Source organism: Sceloporus undulatus, chromosome 3, assembly GCF_019175285.1.
Source record: "Sceloporus undulatus isolate JIND9_A2432 ecotype Alabama chromosome 3, SceUnd_v1.1, whole genome shotgun sequence".
Lineage (NCBI taxonomy): Eukaryota > Metazoa > Chordata > Lepidosauria > Squamata > Phrynosomatidae > Sceloporus > Sceloporus undulatus.
In genome coordinates, this window is record NC_056524.1 from 253,459,085 (window position 1) to 253,485,866 (window position 26,782).

A 26,782-nucleotide genomic window follows, 5' to 3' on the forward strand; every position below is an offset into this window, starting at 1 on the left:
ATCATGAATAATATGCACTAGTAGGTGAAAACAAGTGAAAATATACTGGATACCTTAATGATACATTTTTTCAATTGCTGAAAGTTCAATTTTTCTTTTTTTATACTTATGTATTATATATGATATTATCAGAGCAACTAAAAAAGTCACACTTTGTCAAAAGTACTATAACATTCAGAATAATGAAAAAGCTTCAGAACAGCCTCATTTTTTTCATCTTGAAATAAATATTTTTATGCCCTTATATACTATTTGTGTTTTGGCTATAGCTTTGTGGCTAGAGTGTTTGCAGTTGAAATACAGTGTTTGAAAAGCAAGCCCAGCCAAAATAACCTCTGCAGATACCCTGATGGAAGTTATTATGCCTCATATTACATACAACCAATGAATGCTATACAGTCTTATCAGTTTAAAATGGCTTAATCTTCCCTGCCATATAAACTCAGAGAGGCTTATAGCAGTTAAGAGAAATATTTTACAATGTGCTGTTTAATATGCTGATGAAACAACTTAATTTTTATTATTGGTTGTAGAAGGAGTACTCACATCCACAGAAAACAATTGTCATTGTTAATTTCTTTATTTAAACCATAAATCTTTATTCAGTTACTCAGAGAACTTTTCTTTATTATAATATATTTAACTGCAATAAGGAGTGTTAATCTTGTCACTTTAGTTTTGATTTCTATCACCATTTTAGCAGGAAAGTAATTAAAGAATATGTAATAGTTTATAGCAATGTTATCTAAATTCCAGTGATTTTTTTGAACTAATAACAATTCCTTCAAAAATGTTTTAAAATGATAAGAAAAAAATAAACAAGATTTTTAAAAAGGTTGAGGAGTTGGCAATGCAAAATGAAGAGCTTAGAACATTTACTTTTTCTTGGTAGCATGTTCAGTGTACTGGGGGACTCTATGAGCTGTGGCACAAAAATAACTTTTTCATGCTCTGGAAAATCCTTTTTCAAGCTCTGGAAAACTCTATGCTAGGGAAGAGATTCCTACTTTACTGTTGAACAGAGACCAAACTGAAACCAGTAAAGGGAGCAAAAGTGGGGAACTAACTGAAATAGTTAAGTCTTTTGCTACATAGGATCAGGGAGCATGTTCAGAGTTTTAAAAACTGGATAGACGTATGTTCCTTTGTATCCATTTGCACTGGTCTTGGGGGATTTTGTTCCATTTTGGCTCTATGTTTTATTCAAATTACCGTTAGAGCAGGATCCGTGATTGTGCCTGTACCTTTTTATTATACAAGCCAAAGGGCAGGAAAAAACTATATTTTTTAATGTGCAGAGAATATGTAAATGTATTCAGCTGGCAGAGCTCAAATGTTACAATCTACACCAGATGCCAAAAATAAGGTGCTTTGAAGGTCTTTGAAAGAGTCAAGTGATGGGAGTGGGGGAAGGGTTAATTCCTAAGTGAAATATTTTATACTTTGGAGTTCCTGCATAAAGGGGTCTCTATTTCTTTAAACAAGCTTCAGTTCATTACAGCGCTCTAACAAGGGCAATGTCCTAATGCCTTAGAGAGAGAACAAAGTTGATCGCCTGACAGTTGAGTCAAAATTTCTCTCCCCTCCCACTCAAATTATTAGTTCATTTCACGTGTTTGATCATCTTTAAGTGTTTTCAGAAGTTGGAATTTTCCTCTTCTGATGTTCCTCTCTATTTGGTACAGTATGTTTATATCCACTGTAAACATATCTTTGGAAAATCTATAAAATTAATGCCTCAGCCCAGCCAAACAAAAATAATCATTGCAAGTAGCTTTATAGACAAAACTGATATAGAGTTGCAAGCCATATTTGGGAGATGGCAGCTGACAGTCACTTTCTGGATCGGCTTTAAAGAGGGCATGTGAGCGACTGTAACAATAAACAGAGATTAAGATCCTGTAGCAAAAAAGTGTCTTTCATTTCATATTAACACGAACGACACATTCATTTCACTCACTATAGTTGATTTTGTAACACAATGCAACATTTAGTACAGAGCTAATGATTTTTCAGCATCTTTAGCTTAGAGCATTAGATAATATAACTTCATGATTTTTTAAAATGTCAGTCACTTGGGAAAGGGGAACAATTTTAAAAGTGTTGTTTAATCTTTCCAAGCCTCTGTAGTGCATTTGGAAGGTGGTTTAAGATAATGAAAATCTAATCACAATTAAAGTGAACTGTACCTCTGGTAGCATTACTTTTCTCAGATGTCGCTTTAAATGCCTAGCCTAAGTATTTGCAGAACTGTGATCTAAAAATAGGGATCCCTTCTACGCAGGCAGTGATGGCTATGGTAACTGACATGATGTTCTATTAGTATTTTTTTAAAACTGCCCACAAAATACATATTTACACACTTGGATTTTGCTCTGCATTTTATGACCATTATGTGTTTGACATTCACATAACTTCAGGGTTTCCCAAATAAATCACAACTGGGGAAATTGTAGCCGATTAACTGCTGTGCTTATGCCACAAACTAGCCATAGGTTTTGTTAGGAAAATCCTATAAAGAGGGTGTCAAGACAAAACAAGGATGTCCTGGAGAGAAGGTGGAATTTGTGGTAGATTGAGGTGAGACTTTATAGCAGAATTAGGGGGTGCGATCTAAGCATGAGATTGAATGGAGCTGAATGAGATGGCAGAATTTCTAAATGGTAGCCTGCTTGAATCTGCAGCTAGGAAAGGACATTTTAAATACTCTTTCATATAAGGAAGAAGAAACCTTTCCGCAAGGAGAAAACTTTGATTAGAACAGAATCTTTCTTCACTGATGCTTTTTCTGATCAAGAGAATATGTTTTACACAAGTAAACAAATTTATCTCTTCTGAGAGAGAGAGAGAGAGAAGGAATAGATTCTAGGGTTATGGACATTTTGGATACATCTTTCAATTCTGAATTCACACGTTTCCCTCCAGATTCTTAGAGTACATCTGATGCTAATGTCCCCATATGCTCACCCTAGATAGGCATCAACTCCAGTGGCCTTGGAGTTCCCTCGGCTTGTTGTCCTAGGGGACTTCAACATCCACACAGAGACTGCTCTGCCAGGAGCAACCCAGGACTTTATGTCTGCCATGACAACCATAGGGCTGTCCCAAGTAATATCTGATGCCACCCATGTGGCAGGACACACTATGGTGTATTGCACTCAAATGCAATGAATGTAGAGCTTGCTACTGTGTGTGGGACATCCCAGTCCTAGTTGCCTGCATGTATATTCTTTTAGGCAGGATATTTGGTCCATTAGGAGCTACAACTTACCCATAGAGACAGGATGTCCCCATACATCTTATGAGTACCTTTCCAAGATTGCTTCATTAGTTGTACATGACCACTGAGGAAGACACATATGTTGAAACGTGTTTGGTCAACATTTACTATTTTGTAATGGGCATACTGTATTATCCCTTTTAATTTGTTAGTCATTGTGCACTCTCTAACCTGTTGTATACCCTTTAATCTCATTCTGTGAGGCACAAATGAACTGATATTTCATGTACTGTATATGTTTCCATGGGATTTGCAGTTTTCTGGCCCAGTACTGACTGTTCATTTTATGTTTATGTCTGTTAGGGCGTGGCCCACAGGCTTGAATTACCTTTTATAGATCGCATGTTTTGTATTTTAAATTTTTTTAAATACATTCATTGCATTTGAGTGCAATACACTGTTTAAATAAAATTGCCGAGTGTCCATCTCCCCTAAACTCTTTGCTTATTCACCTGCTTGTGTTTGTTTAGGGTATCACCTCCCAGCTTTTTTCCAGGACACACTATGGGCCTAGTTTTTTGTTCTGGGAAGGATGACAGTGATCTGGGAGTGGAGGAACTCTCCATAGTTCCGTTGTCATGGACAGATCACTTCCTGGTAGGGCTTAGACTCACTGGAACTCAGAGCCTCAGCAGGAGTGGAGGACCGATTAAGACGGTCCACCCCAGGAGGCTTAAGGATCCGGGTGGATTCCTAATGGCTCTTGGGGAGTTTCCTCTTGCCTTGGCAGATCTGGCTACAGTGACACATGCCTTGATTGCACCCCATTTGGACTACTGCAATGCGCTCTATGTGGGGCTGACTTTGAAAACTGTTCAGAAACTTCAGTGTGTGCAAACCGCCGCTGCCAGAATGCTGAATGGAGCCAGTTATAGGGACAACATAATTTCCTTGCTGAAACAGCTTCACTGGCTACTGGTTAGTTTCCGGGCCCAATTCAGAGTGATGGTTATGATTTATAAAGCCCCACATGGTTTAGGTCCAGATTATTTGAGACCGTATCTCCTCATACAAACCTGCTAGAGCCCTAAAATCCTCCAGGGAAGGCTTTCTTTCACTATTTCCACCCTCACGGTCTCTCCTTGTGAGGACACAAGAGAGAGCCTTCGTTCTCAGTGGCTGCTCCTGCCCTCTGGAATGCCCTTCCACAAGAAGCAAAGCTGGCCACCTCCTTGCTGGCCTTTCGTCAGCAGGTAAAAACAGCTCTGTTCAGGCAGGCTTTCAATGTGTAGTTATGGGATAGGTTTTATATGGGATAGGTTTTATATGGGATAGGTATTGTGATTTTATTGTAGTTTTAATATTTGTAATTTTATATTGTCTTAGCTGATGTTTTAATTTTTTAATTAGAATATGTTTTTAAAATTGTTATTGTCAGCCACCTTGGGTCTCTTCGGGGAAAAAGGCAGAATAGAAATTTAATAAATACATTAATAAATAAACTATTTACAAATTCTATCAAAGAATGGACCAAAGTCGTCATGTTTAATTTGCAAAAAATGAGATTTGGATGTCGAACTATAAGATAAACAAGTGGAGAAATAGTTAAGAGGATATTGTAGCCCCAAGGCAATGCAAAAGGTTTTGTTTTGTTTTTCTTTTGCCAAAAAGTGGTAAGCTACAATAATTCTATTAACTGTGTAAAAATAATTCCTTTACAGTCCCTTTTGTTAATATCACATTTCAGCTGGTTCTTACCATCAAATGGCAATACCTTTTGTGATCAGTATTATTTTAAATAGCAGTCAAATATAATAGGCACAATTTCTGCAACTTTTGAGACTGTCCATATTTCATCTGAAACTCAAATATTGTAAGGTCCTGTTCAAGTGAAATATCTGTAGGATTTTTTTCCAGGAATCAAGGAGAATTTCAATAAGATGTGTGAACATTGCTCAGCAGAGCCAAGAGACACTTGGTTCTCATAATGATTTTAAACCATACTTTTTGTATTGACTTTTTCCCATCTCCAGCCAGCATTTCCCCTAATACTTACTAGCATTCAAGCTGCATAGATTTTTGAAGGGTATACCAATTGTTGACTAACAATATGCCGTTTATTTTAAAAATCAAAATAGAGAAACAAATTGTTTGTGCCGAGATATATTTAGAGGGCATTCTTATTGTTCAGGGTCTTAAAGAACATTTTGGAACAATAATCAGAAGCATGTCATTCGGGTATTGTTAGCAAAGCCCTTTTCTATTGAATTTTCAAGATGTTGTAAAATGAGATTATGCGAGTAGCACCTCTGGACACTTTTTCCCATCATTGTGTTGGTATCAATCGCTGACTTCCACTGTTTCTCCTGGTATTAAATAGAAATGTTGTTTCCCACTGCTGTGATTGGATCATTTATAATGTATGACATAACTGATAACCCTTAGGAGACTAAGCATTGTAGGGCTCACAGAAAAACCTGGAGAACGAACCAGGAGGGAGACCAGAGGGCCTGGGAGGCACAGTTTGAGAGGATTTATGGAAATAAAACCATCCTGTTCAAAAATCATGAAGCATTCACCAATTATTTTGCTTACAATGCTCAGATGGGGGAGCAGGCAAGAAGAATCAGGACAGGAGGGGGGATTGCTATCTCCCTGTTTGTTTGGGGGAAATTATTGTCTCTTAGCCAATAAGCCTCACGGGGCACATTTCCTTAACTCCTTCCTTTTGGCAAAACGGGTAAAATTGGACTTCATGTTCTGTGAAGACCTTAGATATTTTCCTGTGATAGGCTGGAGGTGGAATGTTGATATGTGTGGAAAACAATAGATAGCTTTTGGCTTAAATTTGTATCATAGCAAATGCCAGAGTCCAGGGAATGTGAAGTCCAGAGTGCGTGCTTCTTTCTGCTGTCTCTAGGAGGCGTGAGACAGGATGAACTTTCCTGTTCTTGACTCAGCTGGGACAAAGTGAAAGACAGAAAAAAGATTGGCATTTTGCCACCAGATACAGATCTGATCATTCTACTGCCATCCCCTGATCTGGCTTGAGCATGTATAGAGTCCAATTTAATATATTCTCTTCTCTCTCTCTTTCCATCTCCTTCCTGGTTACTCAGGCATTAATATTTCTGTCACATGTTGTTCCAAATAGTCTCTTTTTCACCTTATGCATGCATTGTATTAGAAAAGTCAGGCTTTCGAGGTCTCACATCTTTGGGACAGCATTACAAATTAGCTTTGCATTTTGTGTATTTGGGACTGGATTGCTGGAGAAGCTAACTTGGGGTGTCCCCGATTTTGAATCTCACCTTAAATGCACACTCATTCAATATCCTCAGGCACTACTATCAGTGTCACTCCCTAGTTCATTTGTAATATCTAGCCTCCCTACTCTTCCATTGGATAGCTGAGGCGAAGAAAAAGGAATGGGACAGAAAATAATGTCTTCTGTCTTCTTGCCCACTGCAGAAATCCAGTCAGATGAAACTGCAATGGGTGAATGGGTGCTGTGTGCCTTGCACATATTAAAGGTTGGTTAGTTAGTGTAGGTGTGTGAGGGGGGTAGTATGGATGTATCAGTGGAAAGCTGTATATATGCATGCAAATTTTGTGACCCCTGTTTCTTCTTTTTATAGATAATTTTATAGCTAGGGATGGCTTCAGTTACCTTGCATTTTTGTGTTTTTTTAATGAAGACTAGCAACTGCCTGGTGGATATCATGGCTACACAGGCTAGAAATAATGACCATGATTCCATATTACCCACTTAGCTATGTAACTACTCTAGTTGTGATGCTAAGTAGTGTCTCTTGGACCAACCCTGATGCCCCAATGACCACTGACTGGACAGCAGCCCCTACAGGCAATAGGAATCTGTTGTCCTGTTGATCAGACAGCAGCTACGTATCTGATGTTTTCCCCCTTCCCCCATGAGCAACCTCTGTTGTGACAGACAGAAACAGAATTCCTTTCATAATTTCTCTTCACACCAGAGATTGATCACACTCATAAGGGTGGTGGGCATGTCAGTTAGCTGCTTTCAAACCAGCAAATAACCAGGAAATAAATATTTCCATGACTCATGTAACCTTCCAAGTGTTGCAAGTCCCAGAATTCACCACCACAGGCCTATCTTGGCAAGAACTGCTAGGAACTGCCCTCTGAAAACATATGGAGGTTTGCATGAGTGCCACCCCTACTTTACTGGATCAATGAAATGTCACAGGTATAATGAGTTTTCCAATTTACCAGGACTCATCTTAAATAAACCACTTGGTGTCCTCCTACTCTTAAAGCAAAAGTGCACAAAGGGTACCCAGGAAGTGCTGCAACCTGTTGATTTACTTTGAAGTAAGGATACTTCTACAGTAATTTGGAAGATATTAGGCAGCCAGGAATTTAGACTGACCAGTGTGTAGGTTATCTTGTGAGTTAAGTGATCATGGGGCAATTTACAGGTCATGAAGACTTCTACATTTTCTCAGGGTTACATCTTCTCATACCCTCAGGGTTACATATATTTTGTATGCTTCAACTATCACAGTTTGGTGAGATCAATTCCAATTAATCCTCTATCATCCCATTTTGTCAGATACTTTAAAAAGTCCCAGTGTCTCTATTCTTCTCACTGTCTCCCCTTGTCCTCAGATTATTTTAGCTGCTGCAAACTGTCTTCAAAGTGCAAAAGTAGTTTGCACTCAACTTCATGTCAATCTTACTAAAGGGCTCTATATTCTACTCTAGTGGAAGAAGAAGGGATAATACCATCGCCAAACCAGTACACTAATAATTTTTTAACATTGTTGTTCCTACCCATTTGCTTAGTCATTCGAGCTAGCTATCTAGCTATATTTCAGCATGCTCCTTAGGTTTACTTAGAAATTTTGCTACAGCCTACAAGGCAATGTTTCTTTCTACAGGTTAGGTTAGTTCCCTGCCCCCCTCCATTTACTTGGCAGAGGATCCTCTGATCAGGCCTCCTGTAATGAGTCTTGGTAATGAAAGAAAATACTCCCCTTTCGTTCCCTCTCCAGCCTGCCACCCTAGCAAAGCAAAACATGCGCCAAGAGATTTCAGAAGCTGGAATGCTGCCATTATCCTTCCCCTCAAACAAAGAGAGGCACTTCATCTCTCACATGCAAACCTTTACAAGGGGTACAGTTTTGCTAAATGGCTGCATTATGCTGCCACATACCTCCCAACAATTAGAGTACCTTTCTGTGGATTCAAATTGAGCCTGACAGACACTTGTTTGAAGAGGTTCCCCAGGAATTAAAGAGCTACTTCCATCAGTTGACTTGGCTGGTCATAGGAAACTTGACACGATGTTGAGAATTTTCTGCACTTAACCATGAAACAAATCTGCCACATGTATCAAGTGGACTTTTGTTTTTTTGGTGGTGTAATCAGATTACAAATTGAACATTTCCATATGTGCCTGCTGGAAGGTCTATCACTAGCTATCTAATCTTTAGATAGCTGCCCTCAAGTGCTGGTTTGGGGCAGTGGAGCGAGGGAGGCATTAACAGGGAGTAATGGAGAAGTGACTGCAGTTTGCACATTGTGTGAACATATGTTAATGAATTAAGGTCTGAAGCTCAAAAGAAGCAGCTGCTAAGGAGTTGTCTAGAATCTCAAAAAAAAATCAGCTCCTTAATTACTGATAATTTAACAAAATGAACATTCCCTGAAATATACCCTTGGTTAAGCTTTAACAACATGGAAATGGAGAGGGAATGTAGCGTTTCATTGCTGATTGTTCAGTTTCATGGAATTCATTAGCATTAAAGGTAGAAATGAAGGTCTGGGGAATTGCTGTCAGGCTGGTCACACAGAATAGGATGTGAAATAAATAAAGACTGCTTCTACTCGAGAAACAGAATATTTCATTATGCAAAGAGGCCAGTGCAACTTAAAACCTTGATACTTTGACATCAAAATCTACTTTCTTCAGTGTGGTCCACCACAGTCGCCTTAAGCTTTTTCAGATTTGGAAACCTCTGTTTATGCTGCCTTTCAGTATAAATATTTATAGAGTTACTTACAAAATAATAAGGTGAGTGATGACAACATGACAATAAATCAGCAATAGACATATATAAGCACAAAACTACATAAGTATAAAGCAGTAGATAAGATGCAACATTGGCCAGAATCCTGTTGGCTTCATACACCTTTGCACATGTAGTTGTATTTTTTTGGCTGTTGGTCACTGGACATAGTCAGTTCATGGCTGCATAAGAAGAGTCCCACACATGGACCTAAATTCTGTTCTTAGACCTTACTAGAGTAGAACTATTGAACCAACTGGACTTACTTATATGTTGTCTCACCATTAAACAATTGATTCAATGAGCCTACTCTATTTGGGATTGACCCACAGGTTTCCAGCATGGAAATGTGCACTGTGGGGTGATACATAGCCATTTGTCAATACTTTCAATGTATCTCTTTAGTCACTGGGATTGTAGAAACAGCCACTCTGCATTCCTCCTATTAGCAAGCACATCAACAGTTGCACAATTGCACAGCTCTTAATTGAACTTATGTAAACTTTGCCAAGCTTAACTACTCCCCCCCCTCCAAGCCTTTAGCTTACCTCTGCTAATGCCAGGGCACCCTCCCTGCTCCCAGCCATTGAGTGGCAAGGATATTCAAGCAGCACCTGGCTTTGCTTGCAAAGCTAACCAGAGGAAGACAATGTCATCCTCCTGGACACCTGAAAGATGCTTGAGGCGTGCAAGCACCTTGTTGTTCTGTGCCTTCAAGTCACTTCTGACAAACGATGACCCTAAGGCAAATCTATCATGGGGTTTTCTTGATAAGATTTTTTTTAGAGAGAGCTTGCCATTCTTTTCCTCTGAGGGTGAGAGAGTATGACTTATCCAGGGGGTTTCATGTGGGTTTCCATGGCTAAGGTGGAATTCAGGCCATGGTCTCCCAGAATCCTAGTCCAGCAATGAATCCACTATACTATGCTGAGAGTCATGCAAGCACTAGGTCTTCTTTATTTTTATTTTAAAAAATAATTTCCTATGTTTCAGTTGCAGAAGTCCTTTTACCACCCAGGAAAAAAAATCTGTCAGATGGTATTGTTGACTTTGTTGCTGTGCCTTCAAGTTGTTACTGATTTATGGTAGCCCTAAGGCAGGGGTCAGCAAAGTGCAGACTGTCTGCATCATGTAGCTTTTGGGACCCCACAGGAATCCCTCAAAGCCAATTTCTCCCAATAAAATCAAGGAGATTCCTCCCCCCAAAAAACATAATGGCATATTCTTGGGTGGTGTGTAGCTATTTGTCAGTACTTTCCAAAAAGGATTTAATTCACTGCAATTTCAGAGACAGCCATTGTATAGCCGAGCAAGCACATTCACAAATACATAAATTGTTGCACAGTATTGGTATTCATCAGAAGAGGAGTGTCGTGCAACCATCACCTAACTATAACTATGTAAAGTTACATTATGCAAGCAAAATGCAGACCAATAATGATTTTTCTTGTAATGTTCTTAGGTAATAATTTTCTTTTAAGATTCTTTTGGGGGTGGGCAGCCAACACTGACTTGCCTATTTTCTTACAACACAACAATCAAGGAATCCTCCAATATTACTGAGTTTTAACAAACTCAGAGGGTCTGCAAGAAGTGTGGGGAGATCAGTTCCTCATGAAGGTGGTCTTTGGGTGAAGGAGGTAGGATACACCTCCAACCACCATGGCTATGAAAGGACATACACGGATATAATTCAAAATTATGCCGGTGTGTGTCACATCACAAACAAGAGGCCAGCCTATGTTTCTAAAGTGGGTAAGTTAATTTAGGGTTTTTGCCCCATGGCCTAAAGAGGTCCTGAAATTTTATATATTTGTTGTTGCTGTTATATCTATAGTGCTATCAGTATACTTGGCACTGTATATGAATAAAACAGTACATCTCTGCCAAAGGTGTACAATCTAATAAAAAAGGATTGTATCTTCTTTGCTGTTCAGAAGGACTGCCATGATCTGTGTTTTATTTTCCTTTTGTTGTGTGCCTTCAGGTCATTTCCAACTTACGGTAAACCTATCATGGGGTTTTCTTAGCAAGATTAGTTCAGAAGAGGTTTGCCTTTGCCTTCCCCTGAGGCTGAGAGCATATGACTTGCCCAAGATATTCCAGTGGGTTTCATGACCAAGCTGGAAATTGAACCCTGGTCTCCAGAGTCATAGTCCAATACTCAAACCACTATGCTGCACTGGCTCTCATATTTTCTGGATCTCTTATTTTCCTATCAATTTATCATTGTTCAAAACAGCAACAACAATAACAGTCTAGCAGTCTTGACCACTGACCAGTGAAATGTCTGCATTGTGCTGATATGTGTTTGAAAGATTTGTTTGGTACCTTTCAGCAAAGGACAGTATATAAACTCCAAGGATTCTTTTTAAAGGAATAAAAACATACAGATAGAATAAAACGGATAAAAAAACCAAATAAATGTAATTCAGTTATACATTTCTAAATCTGGTAAACTGAAAGGTTCTTCTATGGTGCTGAAAGGGTGTTAATGCTGGTGCAAAGTAGATGTCCCTGGAGAGAATTTTAGAAGTGAGAGCATAGTACTGAGAAGCCTCTGTTCCCCTGGTTGGCAGAGATCCCATTTTGGAAGAAAGGCACAATATAATTGTAATAAATAAATAAATTGTAATAAATAAAGAAAAGCCTCTGAGTTCAGTACACAGGCAGGTTGGTTCCAGAGAAGGTATCCTTTCAGACACCTGGGTTCAAAGGGTATATACGTATAGTTGGGAAGATAAACATCAGTACTCTGAGCTATGTTCCAGAATGGACCAAAGTTCTATCTTCACCAGCAATACGCTTCCACCAATCAATGTTACTTCATAGGTTAGCAGCTGCTTTTTTAATTAAACTGTTAAACCGCAATACTTTGAACTTTGAAAGGTAATCTTGAGTATACAGCACATTATGATACTCACTCCTGCTATTCCAGACTGGCACTGGGGGAAATGGGTGCATCCCTATCCAGGATAGCTAAACTTCACAGAATCTAAAAAGATAAATATCCAACCTGAATCTCCAACTTGTTGGGAATGAGTTTCAATTTATTGGCCATAATTTCTTAAGATGCTACTGGTGAAAGGCTGCTAGACATTTATGGTGGAAGATTTTAAGGGGGCATTTATGTGTCTAAGCAGAGGTAACTGGCCAGACATTTTGAAGCTCAAGACAGATGTGAATGAAGCGGCCAAACATGAATCCTCATTTCCATGGCACAGCAGATCCCAACAGTTTTCTCAAGCATTGTTAAAAGAAAAACTTTCTTGGTACTCTTCATGTTCAGACCTTTTGAAACATCAACTATATTTGAAAAGGAAGCTATTGATTACACATCCTGTCATGCTCAGGAGTATGGCATGGTTTCCAGTTGATGGACTGGATGGGAATACACAAGTCTTTACTTTGGTAGGTGTTCTGTTCACTTGCTGCTACATAAAAACTGAAAGCCATACATTAAAACTGATTTGAAAACACACTTTGTAACTGTCAGCTGGGAAAGAGTGGAGGTTAAGGATTTCTGTATTTTCTGGACATGCACTCCACCCTTTCTAGTTGCTAAACTCCATTAAGACTTCATAGTTATTTATTTTTAGCAGTCCAGAAAAGCATTACACATGAGTAATTGCAACTAAATTAAAGATGCCTGTAAGTTTGCTTCCATAATCAGTTCTTCTGCAATAATGATGCCTCAACATAATCTGTAGTGTGGATAATTAATCAAAGGATTAAAAAAAGGTTTTGAAAGCAGAGGAAATGGCATATGATAATTAGAAGTGTTTGACTCACCTCTGGTCTATGTAGATCTAAGAGACTGTGAAAATAAATAGGAATTATCTTGGATATACAAGAATGAATGGAATTCAGAATATATTAGAAGCAAGACGTGATTTGTCACTACTGTCTCAAGAAGCATAGAATCCCTTGGCCATGTATAAATCACTGAATTATTTATAACAACAAATCAACCTCTGATACAATTGTCTGGAAGTATGCTGTTGCCCTTTGCCATTGGGGACCTGATAATGTAGCAATGCTAATTCTCTTGCCCATATAGAATGCTAGGGGCTAGAATATCTTGTGCCCCCTTCTTACTGCAGCCATTCACACATTCTCTTCCACCTGCAAGTTGTTGCTGAGTGTGAAGGGAATCATTTAGGTACAGTTAACGTATGGTTAGGGGATATACTCTGTAGATGGTACGCATAGAACTGATTTCTGCTTATTCAGAGGTTCCATGGATCCCATCTTGGACAGCTAGTGAAATTGTAGGATGAAAGTTCCAGAAGAAAGGATGTTATCTGTGTAATACATAATTAACTTATGGAATTCATTTTTACAGGTGGTGGTGATTGCTAATAATTAAAGTAACTTTTAAAATGATAAGAGGTACCAGTAGTCATAAGTACAGGTCTGTCATTTGGAGCCACTATATTGAAAGGCAGTATACATCTGATGACCAGATGCTAGGATATACAAAAGCAGGCGGTTGTCACTCTTATGATTGTTGGAATTAGAATGGTGGTCTAGATGGAGTCTCATCGGATCCAGCATAGTGACTGCCAGAGGTCACCTGATTCCATGTTGTCTTTTATAAACCCAGCAAAGGACCAGTTGATGGAAGTTCTTTTCTCTGATGCCAAGAATGGAGTCAAGGTCTTGTTGTGCCAACCACAACAAGAAGAAATGAAAGATGCTTGTGGTTGGACATTCATTGTTCAGGGGTATACAGGCATTGTTCAGGGGTATAGCCTGATTAGATTAATTGGGTGTGTGCTTTTTTCCCCCCCTGATGCACATATCTGGGATGTCACTGACAACTTGCCAAAACTCAACAAGAACAAAGATTAGTACCCCTACCTCCTTATTCATTTGAGAATCAATGACACAGCCAAGAACACCTGTGAGCAGATCTCCTCTAACTATGAAGCTTAGGGGAGGAAACCAAAGGGGTTTGAGACACTGCCAGTGAAGGACAGAGTACTACACAGAGACTGGAAGATACTAAAAGTGAATTGCTGGCTATTTAGATGGTGCAGATGGGAGAGTTTTGGTTTCTGGGACCATGGCCTTCACTTCTTAGACAGAGGACCACTGGCTATTGATGGGCTGAATCTCACAAAGGCAGAGGGAAATGTCTTTTTTGGTAGCATAGCAAGTCCAGTCAAAAGGGCTTTAAACTAAATCATTGGGGAGTTGTAGATGATTGCTCAGAGATCAGTAAAAAGGCAAGGTCTAAATACAAGGATGTGAATTTTAGAGGAAAAACTGAGGTAGAGAATAGTATGCATAAAAAAAGATAGTAAATTAATAGATGAGAACAAATAAAGCTTCAAATACCTGTACACCAGTGAACAGAGTTTGGAAAACAAACAAGATGAGCTTGAAGCCTTAGTGCAGGAAGGTAAATATGACTTGATAGTCATAAAGGAGGCCTGTTTGGATCACTCCTATGATTGGAATATTATAATTGAAAGGTATTACCTATTCAAAAAGAATAGATGTGGTAGAAAAGGAGGTGGAACAGCATCATATGTCAAAAACAAATTCATTGACAATGCTCAGAGTGGACCACTTGAAACCATAAATAGATAAATAAATAAATGCACCTGAAAAAGCCAATATAGCTGCACAGCAAACTCAAGGGGGAAGTGCAAAGAACAAGGAGTATTATATAGAATGGAAAGAAGAGCAAATCACCAAGAGTGTAGATGTGTAACCCAAGCCTGCAGGAATAGTGTGAGGAAATCTAAAGCTCAAAATGAACTGAGACTGGCTAGCCAAGCAAAGAGCAACAAAAAGCCCCCCTCCCACCCCAGATGCATTCAGGGCAAGAGAATGACCAAGGAGATCTAGGGGCCGCTGTTCATTAAGGAGGGCTAAATGCTAACTGGTCACAATGAAAAGGAAGAATTATTTAGTACTATTTTGCTTCAGTTTTTTTCCTGTGTACTTCTATGCAGCAGCAGAGACCTTGCTTTGATTGTGTATTCTTGCATGGCAGAGGGTTGGACTGGATGTCCCTTGTGGTCTCTTCCAACTCTATGATTCTAAGGAATCAGGACTGCAAATCAAGATTGATAGGGAATTTGTCAGGAATCACCTAATTAACCTAAACAAGTTCAAGTCTGTAGGGCCAGATGAACTGCATCCCAAAGTACTGAAGGAACTTGTTGATGTACTCTCTGAACCCCTTGCCATCATTTTTGAGAAATCTTGAAGAACAGGCGAGGTGCCAAAACACTGGAGAAAGGCAATCAGGCCACTAATTTAGTAGATGGTGGGAGTGCTGTGGATGTCATTTATCTGGATTTCAGAAAGTCATTTGATAAGGTCCCCTATAATATTTTGATTAGCCATCAAAATGTGGAATAAAACTGTCAGATGGATCCATAACTGGTTGGAAAACCATGCTCAAAAAGTTTAACCGATGTCTGAGATTCAAACTTCAAGCCACCTTTAAAAGAAGGTGATCTTGAGTGGAGTGCCTCAGGCTTCTATGGCCATTAGTCCAATATTTTTTTTTTATCAGTGAGATAGATGAAGGGGAATCCTTATCAACTTTGCAGATGACTGATAACTGGGAGGGGTAGCTAACAGATTGGAAAATAGGAACAGAATTCAAAAAGACCTAGATAAGCTTGAAAACTGGGCAAAAATCAATAAAATGAAATTTAATAGAGACAAATGCAACCATCACTGATCTATTAGTGAGGCCACAAAAAGCAAATGCACAGATATAGGATAGGGGAAACATGGTTCCACAGTACTACATGAGAAAAGGACCTTTGGATTATTCTTGAACATGAGCTATAATTCGTAAACATGAGCCATGCAGCAAAAAAGGGGAATACCGGTACTATTTTATCCCACATTAATAACAGCATCATTTCCAAGTGGAAGGAAATAGTCCTGCTATATTCAGTGCTGCTCAGGTCTCATCTGGACTAGTGAATTCAGTTCTGGGCACTTCATATTAAGAAGGATATGGACAAGTTGAAGCAGGTTCAGAGAAGGGCAACATGGATGATAACAGGTATGGAGAACAAAACATATGATGAAAAGTTAAAGGAGATGCGCATGTTCGGCTTAGTTAAGAGTAATAGGATTGCTCTCCTTAAATACTTCAAGGACTGTCACAGATAGGAGGAGGGAGGCCTGTTCTCTGCTGCCCCAGAGAGTAGGACCAAGTCTAATGGTTAAACATAAGAAGGAACATCTTGACAGTAAGAACAGTTTGGCAATGGAATCAATTGCCTATGCTGCATCCTCACAGCACAAATAATCCAGTTTGATACCACTTTAACCACCATGGCACAATACTATGGAATTCTGGAATTTGTAGTTTTGTGCAACATCTAGCTTCCTCTGTCAGAGAGCTCTGGTGCCAAAATAAGCTACAGTTCCCAGGATTCTTTAGCACTGAGCCAGGGCGTTTACAGTGGTCTCCAACTGGATTATTTCTGCAGTGTATTTTGGACCTATGACTCTGGAGTGCTCAAATCCCCACTCAGCCATGGAAATGCACTGGTTGGCCTTAGGGAAATTGCACAACAGCTCTCCTCTGAACAAATCTTGCCATGAAAACCCCATGATAGATTCACCTTAAGGTTGCCAGTATTCAGAAACAACTTGAAGGCACACAACAACATCCAATCTATGTCTTGTATTTACAAATGTTGAATGGACAATGTCCAACTCAAGAACTATCGGGCCAAAACAAGTGTGAATTTTCTTCCTTTCGCAAAAACGGAATTCCTGTTTTGTGTTGTTATTTCTCCAAAAAAAGCTGTTGAAAAATTAAAATCACAGGTGAATCCACTCTATAGCGAAACAGCAACCACCCATGAAAATAATCACTTCATTTTTTGTAATCCTTTATTTTTTTTTAAATTTGATCCTCCCATAGTAATGTACTGAAATGCATAATAGTTACATTGTACAAAGCATTTAAAGAAAGTACCTTGAGTTGCTGGTTATTTCAAAATGAGATAATAAACAAAAGGAAAATAAAATCTGGTCCCTCTCCAAAAGGGCAAAATTCCCACCCCTCCCTTTCCCTGCCCGTAAAACAACCAAATACAGTTCATTGTTTATTTATTGGGGTTTTTTTTCCTTTTAAACATAAGTCTGGAACACTTCATTTTACAAATAGGATTAACATGAACAAAACATCACACAAGCTTGCAGACAACCAGCATAAAATATTGGGTACAGTTTTCTTTTTCTTTTTTCTTTTAATCAGAAGAATCATGCTTTCATGAAGAAAAAATTAGAATGCTTTATACATTTGAATCATTTTGCTGTATTACAAAAAAAAATCTAAATCACTTCTATTCATTATTTAGTTTCAGTAACATGAAAAAATAAACAATAGTAAAAGAGGAATGTAAGAATTTTTTTTCCCAAACACTGTTTGCACGCTCATATATGCAGATCAGTTAGCCTCCCTTTTTTTCTCTTTTGAAGTCCATGGGTGCCCAGAAAAATGATGGGGGGAACTGAACAGTGCCATTAATTTCATACGAACAGTGCTACATTTAGCAAGAGTGCTTTTTTACTTAATCCACAAACAATTTGCCAAAAAATAAATACATGGTACACACAACACCAAAAAAAGAAATTAAGAGCGACAAATGAATGACATCAACAAAATAAAACAAAACAACCAAAACAGTGACATGATTGTCTAAAATTAAAATGTTATTACATTGATCAGGGAAACATTGAACTATAGTGGTATGTTAGATGATGGTGGTTATTTGCAAGTAATATGTTGAAAGACTCACCTTCTCAGATTGCTTAACTCTCCCAGTTTTTCTTTACAATATACACAGATGTCTTAACATTATTGTGGTTCTCTTATTTTTTTAATTTTACAATTCAGTTCAGGAAGCAAAAATTAAGGAGAGGGCAAGATATTCCTTATTATAAGGTTCTAGGTTAACGACTGATGTACATTCAAGGGAACTGTTGTCTTCCTTCAATGGTTTCAAATGAATAAAGTATAAATGAAGAGGATTTCTACAGAAGAGCAATTGTTTCTCATTCTTCTGCCAATTACTCTATACTGAAACAAAACAAAAACCAACTAACTAAAGGAACACAATTTTATTTTAGTTTAATGGAGTGCTCGTGTGTGTTTGTGTGTAGCAATAAAAGTCTTAACCTACAAATCCCTCCCAAAGTAGGTGGGATGGAAGACACATATTCCCCATCAAGGTCCATTTGATCCATGTATTTTGAAAGTCTCATTGATCCTCAGAATGTCAGCAGCTGCCTTTGCTGTGCAAAACAAAAGATTGAGAATAAATAGTTTTTTTTTCTTCTTTCAAATCATTCAGTTTAAGGTCACCTGACTTTAAATGTGACCTGTTCGATTTCTAAGGCATTCTGCTCTGCAGTCTTTTTATATAGTCTTCTAGCAAAGAGCCATGTTGCTAGTTTGGACTTGGTCCCAAGCCAGTTACATTTGATGGTGTCATACATGACTAATAGACTGGATGGCACCAGATTCTGCAGCGGCTCTTGCCATACTGTGCCACATACTGGAGGAATTGTGGGATGCAGAGTGGAGAGAGTCCTTGTCAGAAAGTGAGAGCATCATAGCATAGGCCTAAAGTCAAAGAAGAAAAGAGAAGTTGAAATTAGATATAATAATAGCAATAGCACTTTACATTTCTATACCGCTTTACAGTGAACTAATAACTCTCTAAGCAGCTTACAATATGTTAGCCAATTGCTCCCAACAAACTGGGTACTAATTTTACTGACCTACAGAAGGATGGAAGGCTGAGTCAACCTAGAGCCCTGCAGGGATTGAACTCACAACATTGTGGTTGCAGTACCTGCATTTAAATACTGCACTACCAGGGCTCCCTGGTACTAGATATCTAGCAACACTGGTGATATGCCCTTTAACCATCTTGATTTGGCAAAGACAGTCCCAATTAACCATCTGTTGCCTCACTTTTTTCAGATGCTTATAAAACGACCCAGTTTCTCTCTTCTCTTCTGACATCCCCCCTTTGTCCTCAGCTTACCTCAATTGCTGCAAACTGAGTACAAAGTGCAAAAATAAGTTGCATTTTAAGTAAGATTAGGCTTTACATCAGTACCAGTTTTAACATAGGCATCAATAGGGTAGTGAGGGGGGTTCAGATCGCACTCCAGGGGAGGGTGTACACCTGGTGGTACTGGTGCAGTTGCTGGGCAAGCAAGAAAAGGCATTGCCTCCTTTTTTCCCTCACCCAGCAACTGCCCCAGACCCAGAACAGGGGGCAGTGCTGTAGAGGCCACAGCACTGTCCCTAAGCAGTGTCTGCTCCTGGGGGCCCCAGTGCTTTCGGTTCAGAGTCTGGTGCCACTGAGTGTTAACTATGGTTAGTGATACTTCCCCCCACAAGAGGTTCTGAATTTGAAATGGATTAGGAATGCCCCTCTTAACCAAGTTTTGAAACCAGGTTCTCAAAAGGAATTCAAATCCTGGAGGAAAGACAACATCACGTCCAACAGTGCTATATCATGCTGAACTGCTGTTGTATTCTGCAGTCCCATGACCTCCTCCTGATCTTTTCACTACAATTAAGATACCCCCATCATCTCAAATCACCTAAATGCTGTATACTAGAGTAGCCCCACTAATGCAGTGGTAACTTAGTAAGTCAACTCTAATTGGGACTGCTGTAGTAGCTCCTGTTGATTGATATCCCATCTTTTCAGTCTCTGCTGTGGCTCAAGGTAGTTTACATAAATTAAAACAGATAAAGGGAAATTCAGGTTCATTTCTGCAGTAGTCCAAAAAGCCAAAAAGATCAAGGTGGCATTCTGATTAGAGGTATGGAATAGATACTTTTGTTTGTATTCTCCAAGGGGAGGGAACAGATTTTACCTGGGATTTGGACTTGCGATGCAGTGGTGGCTTTAAGTCTTCTGGTAGATGAGAAGTGCTGAATGATGTCAGTTCAGCTTCACTGAACTGATTTTCTTCTATTTTCCTCACTTTGAGGCTATCAGTGAAGTGCCTTATGTGGTCCAAAGCAGAAAGTCCAGTTTTATTAAACTCATCCTCCTTATACCTGTAAACAAGTTCCAAGATAGTTATGCTTAGCACTTTGAAATAGGAGATCACTGATTTTGTTTTCTGTTTAAACTATATTTGTAAGTGAAACATGTCTGATCCTTCCTGGTATTAGTAAAAATCAGGAAAACCCAGATAATATTAGGCAGGGCTCTTTCTTTCTTTTTTTGAAAAATATTAATGGCTTTAAATTCTTAGCTATGTTTGGATTTATTGGGGCAGGGGATTGGTTCCACTGATTTCAGTTAAACTAAAATATGGCTAACTTTCTCTAGATCTCACCTCTTGGAAACTACATTAATTGCACAATGATTTCTCTATTTCTAATCTTTATTATCAGAAGTAGCACATGGCTAAATCCTAGAAGTTGTAACTTCTATTGTATTTACCACCGTTCTGCTACAAAAGCTTTTATAGCGTATTTTATAGCTGCCTGGATTCCCAGTAATTGGGCGGCATATAAATAAATCCTATTATTATTATTATTATTATTATTATTATTATTATTATTATTATTTTATACTCATTCCTTCTTCCTGTTTCTTTATCATTGTAACATCGTATATTGTTACATATTGTATATGTAACCTTGTATGGTGAGGCTGCAGCTCTTACCTGCGGCTGTTGTTGTGATCTGGGGCAGAGGGACTCAGCCATGCAGCAGGTAGTGGCTGCCATCTGGGGTTTCTTCTTCCCAGGAGTCTTTGTGGCCCTGGGAAGGGGCAGGAGCCTGCTGGGTTGATCCAATAGGGCATGAGCTGCCTGCCCGAACCCCACTGGTTGACTGAAAGCCAACCTGATGGAAGACTACAGCCGGTAAGTCTTCAACCATGTCAGCAAGAGAGGCATAATTTGCTGCATGCCTGGACACCCTGGGCCAGTTCTCTCCAGGCACCTTTCCATCCTCCCTCCCTGTTGTTGGGTTGTCCTCTCTGTTGCTTTTGTTACACTATGGGGATGGAGCATGGGATTGGATCCGGGATGGCTGGCAGTACCCTGAACAAAGTACAGACAAGGGCAGGCATTATGGGACCTGGGATGGGGGGGGGGGTGTAGCAGTAATGGGCAGCCCAGATGGGGAGCTGATACATTTCTGTCACCCCCACTCAAGTGAAGGCAGGGGTTCATCACCGGGGAGGACTCCCAGTCAGGCTAGGCCCCCCATTGCTCCACTTCCATTTTCTGGTGGAGGCTGGAGATTTGGTCTCATTGGACAGCAGGCAGGCTGGCCAATGCCCGGATCTGATCCCATGCATGTACCAACTAACTGCAGCTGTAATCAATAAATAGTGCGGCCATTTCTCTCCAATTCTGTGTACTGGTCTTGTTTGGCGGGACTGACTTTCCCCTGAATAGCAAGTGTAGGTGGTCAATAGTGTGTATTACTGCATTTTGTATTTGTAAACCAATCTTATTTGGCGGAGCTGACTCGCCCCGGTAAGTGGTGAAAAAGCTAGATATAAGTATTCTGTAAAATTTCAGAATGGACCTTGTCTAGACTCACTGGCAAAATTTGATCAGGACATCATAATCTGAGTCTTTGCTCTTTTTACTGTCCTCCACATCTCTGTTTACTTACTTTACTCTTTTTGTATTTTGCCAGACTGGCATCTCTCATACATTCTTTCTGAAGGTACATATCTTCCCATACAAACTTTCCCAAGCTCTCAGATCTTTGGGGGAGGACCTTCTCTTGGTTCCACCACCTTCACAGACATGTCTGATGGGAACATGGATAACAACCTTTGTAGTGGCTGTCCCTAAACTCTGAAGAGCATTCTTGAAGCACTTTCATTCAATTCAATGACACACCATGCAACACTTAGCACAGCTGTTCTTCACCATTCCTAAGCTCTGGTACATTGATATTCCGGACTTGAGAAGGTGATAGAGCTATATTATACACACAAAGTATGTAATGATGGAAAGTCTGGACTAATGTGGGAGTGATAAAGAACAGGGAAAAAAGTTGACATTGCATGGGACACCTCCTGACATTTAAGATGGCATAATTGGGTAGAGGTGAAAAAAGAGTGACTATGTCTTGAGTTTGTAATACCATGGAGAGATTTAAAATTCTTGGACAATGCTTCTTCTCCTACATATAATGCTGTTTGAATGCTTTCTGAAATGTTATGGCCTTTATTTTTCAATATATTTGCTCTATGACTGAGGGAAGTATCTACCTGCCAGGAGAAGATTTGCAATTAATTTCCAACACATTTCCCTCTTCATAATTGCCCTCAGTGCCCTCTTCACAAACGTTGCTTGTCGCAAGCTCTTTAACTGGCTTCCCTGTTATCTCACTTTCTTCATCTTCCTCATCCATCATTACTTCATCCTCTGCCTCTTCATCTTCCAACAACTCTGAGTTCTGGCTTGCCACCAGAGCCTTTTCATCTTTAAAGTGGCTTCCATTCATCCTTTAAAACACAAAAACACATATATAAGTCAACACAGAATCTGCTGTAGGCAGTTGCAGAAACAGGATCTTTGTTTTCTTCATTATGTCTTGACAATCACATGGGTCATAATTCTACTATAATTAAAATCAATACTATTCCATCCAAGTTGCCAGTACTCTTCTGAAATTCAATTCACAGCCCAATTGGTTTGTGAAGAAACTTTTCTCAATAATATGCCTAAGTTTTAAATATACTACATTTCATTAGTCTTGAAAGTAAAAATACTAACATGTTCCCTATTAGCTTAAATGAAAAATTATTCAGATGGTCAACTGGCTCCCAATGAATAGGGAAACATTCTTAACAGCAGCGGAGAGTAGCTCACCTCACAGTCGAGCCTGTATGTAGAGCATTACCTATCTCACAGTCTGATTGTAAGAATAACATGGAACAGCCATTATAAATAATACCCTGAAGTTCTTTTGGAAAACGTAAACTACAAATATCATAAATACAAAGAGTATTTTACACACAGGCACATACACACACACATCACATGACAAACCTATTTATATGAAGGATTTTCACCCAAATCTAGAACCTGAGCCAATATGCTTTGTACTATGGGCGCTAAATATTTTTTATGTTGTGTCTTCAAAATGAAATCAGTTGGCTTAAGCATACTTACTCAGAAATGTTGGGAAACAGGCAAAGTAGTGCCAATAGACACCTTTCTAGACATCCACCGAGGGATCCTTTCTATGCCCCTTTTTGTTTGTTTTTTAAGATTGTCATGTTTTCTTATCAGCAGCTGGATTGCTTCAGACAATGTGGGAGCCTGTGGCCTCTACCATCTTCATTTCCCACAGATGCCTCCAGGCTATACATTGGGCTCATATACATTCTTAGGAAATGGAGATGGCAGGCAGATGCAGGATGACAGTTTGTAGGGGGGAGGGGGAGAAAGCAAAAGTGAGATTTCATCCCTGCTGTCTGTTTTCCTCTATAGAGGACTAATAGAGCAAGAAAGGGCTAGGAAGAGCTGGGGGGGGCTAAGACGTGGAGTATGGGACTTAGAGAAGCCTCCCAAGTGATCAGGGAAACTTGTAAGCTAGAGAAAACAGGGGGGAGACAGTTCTGGTCAAGAAGATGCAAGTGAAAGAAACCTGGCAAACTGGAGTGTGGATAGGTTGTGGACTAATATCTTTCAAAGGAGTGTGTGTGTGTGTGTGAGAGAGAGAGAGAGAGAGAGACAGAGAGAGAATAAATTTAGCAGTAGATATAAGATTTCAGAAGGATCCTGAAAGTCAATATTATTTTTCATGTGTTTGTATTGAAGAGAAGAAGAGAAGTACCTGAAAGGTGATGGTGGGAGGTAGCGGTCAGAGACAAGACATTGGGAACAGAAGAGAAAGAAGAAGGGATTAAAACCTATGAGTGATGATACAGGGTGAGAGAATGAAAGATGAGGGGGAATATGCTGTCTCACAGACAGGAGATGAGAGAAAAAGTTTTCCTTCCATGAAACAGTTGATACAGTATATGGAAGTGTGTGTTCAAAAGAGTAGTTTTTTAAAAGATTTTTTAAAGAGTTTGACACACACCACCTCCTTGGTTTATGCTCAGACTTTAGTGCAATTTACTTGTCCTTTATTATTAGCCATGCTCACTCTCTTATGGCAGCCATGTTGTAGTGGACGCCAGGATAGCTTCTCAATTCACTGAATGTTTCCATGTGGCCAAAATGTTTATCAACCCTGGCAACAAATTATCTTTGTGATGGAGAAACAATCCTGTGAATCCTTGCCATTGTTTATTACTCCACACCAAAAAGTTTAGTTCCATTTGGTTTTGTGAATCATTCTCTGTAATTTTAAATGGAGATGAGCTTTGATTGAATTTAAAAAGTTATAATAAAGGCAGACCAAACACATAACCACATGTTCTAGTTCACCAGAAGTTGCCAGGTCTACCCAACCCAGTCTCTAGAGTCAAATTATCCATTTCTAAATACAAGGGAATTTCATTTGTCATCTGATTGACTTTAGATTTTCCAATAAACTATCTGTTTGGCTAAACAGGATGGAACCACTCCAGAAAATCTCCTATCATTTTCCAAATCATGCAGCACTATCCATAAACGTTTGGGTCATGTAAAAAAGACAACTCCACACACCTTGTACATCCATTTTGTTAATATAGCTTTATTCTTTCTTTTATGTTACAGAAATAAAAAGAAATAGAAAAGAAACAGTTATTATTAAAGAATATATCCATGTTACTCAAACTGTTTGTCCCTGAACCACTGGGTGTCAATTCCTGGTAACTATCCAGGAAAGAAAGAAACAATGGACAAAAATATGATGCCAGTACCAGGCACATTGGGGGAGGGGGGGAATTGCTGATCCTCTACATCAAATAATCTGAGAAGTACTGGAGTACAGCATCCATTAATTATAAGAAAACAGTCTTGTAAAGAATATCACAAAACCTGCAGAAAACTGAAGTGCTATTATCATGCTGATGGGTATCTTTGACAACTTTTATTTAGTTGTGCTGATAGTTGTGCCTTGGACATTTATATGAAAACAGGGATTGACAAATTGGAAACTATGCTAGATGAAGCCTTTTTGAACTGTAAATGACTTGGATTCAAATCAAACTAATCAAAGCCATATGATTAAATTTTTGTTACTAATTACATTTTTCATATGTGGCAATTTGCAAAGTATGAAATATCTATCAAAAGTAGTCTAAAGTGCTGAATGTCAAAAGGAAACACTGGAAGACCCATCAACTTTTTCTTCTTCTAGATTTCCTATCTGAGGACATGTTGAGACCAGATGTGAAAAAGCCTAACCCATGACAAGCAAGCAAGAAGAAAATCTGAATATGTATGTAGTGTATAAACATCTGCCTTCATGAATATGTGCCTACTAGTTTTGACCCCAGGATGAAAATGAGTTGGAAATATGAAAAGGGTAAAGTCAAAAGCAGTATGCAATTTCTGTCCTTGAAAGAAGAAAGCAAACAAATGAAAGAGGTATGATGGTATCTTTTAAACTACATTTTGACCTGCTACATAAGCTGCATGTAAGGCTACAGGTCTGTGGAAAGGTTATGGTTACATTTAATGTAATATTGCTGAAAATGCAAAGTAAAAAAGAGACAGACATGTTCTCTTGAGCCTTGTATTGATTGATAACCCAACAAGGCACAATTTTGTTTTGCATATATTTAACATGGGAGAAAACGAGATTGTAAGTCATTAGTCATGACTTATGATTCTATGATTTAAGCTTACGAGTCTTACAAATCTACAGATTTGAATTACAGCACGCCCGTGTTTTACACAGGCACGTTTTATGCAGCTTTCAACATATGCTGAAAGCCATACTGGAAAAGCCCCTCGTACACCCAAGAAGAAGTAATGGGGCACGCGCTCATGCCGCCGTGCCACTGTGCGTCATGGGTGCGAGCCTCATTACTTTTAATGGGGCTCCAGCACATGTAGATTTCCCCTTAACGGATCCCCGCATAAGGGGAGGGCCCACTGTACTACCACAACAGCAATTTACATAGCTACTTTTCATTTTGGTTCTAGCATTTCTGCTAATGGGCTAATGAACAGGACTTTTGGTGGATTTCAATAATATTGTCTCACTACATTCACTTCAGCATACTGAACATTAAGAACTGTTCTTTGAACTTTTTAAGATATATTTCTTAAGGAATCCTCTAGATTTGATTAATTGATGGTTCATAATGTCTTTCTGCACCCCCCCCCCCAGTATGTGTAATGTTCACCTTGTATCTGTGTGCTCTTGATCAGCAGTCTTCATGTATGAAGGGTTCTTGGTAATTTATAGTTGTGTAATATTTAACATGCATGGGATTTACTTTCTTTCTTACTGGGGTATACATAGTCTTATATCTATCTATTATGTTAAGCTTCATTAGAATTGCACCCTTACCATCTATATTCTTAGAATATAGGCCAATCCATGCCTCATTCTGATAGT

The 26,782-nt window shown here is 39.1% G+C and overlaps 1 protein-coding gene across 11 annotated transcripts in view; it reads right to left on the reverse strand.

Annotated features, from left to right (window-relative positions):
- Positions 1-17,356: 17,356 nt before the first annotated feature.
- MECOM (MDS1 and EVI1 complex locus) overlaps positions 17,357-26,782 on the reverse strand; it is a 406,876-nt gene continuing 397,450 nt past the window's right edge. For all 11 annotated transcript variants that reach the window (XM_042458927.1, XM_042458918.1, XM_042458922.1 and 8 more), the window contains 3 exons: positions 22,542-22,778; positions 20,167-20,353; positions 17,357-18,892 (listed from right to left, as the gene is read on the reverse strand). In XM_042458927.1, the coding sequence (XP_042314861.1) occupies positions 18,758-18,892; positions 20,167-20,353; positions 22,542-22,778 (559 nt within the window). In that variant the 3' untranslated portion in view covers positions 17,357-18,757. The remainder of the gene's footprint in view (positions 18,893-20,166; positions 20,354-22,541; positions 22,779-26,782) is intronic.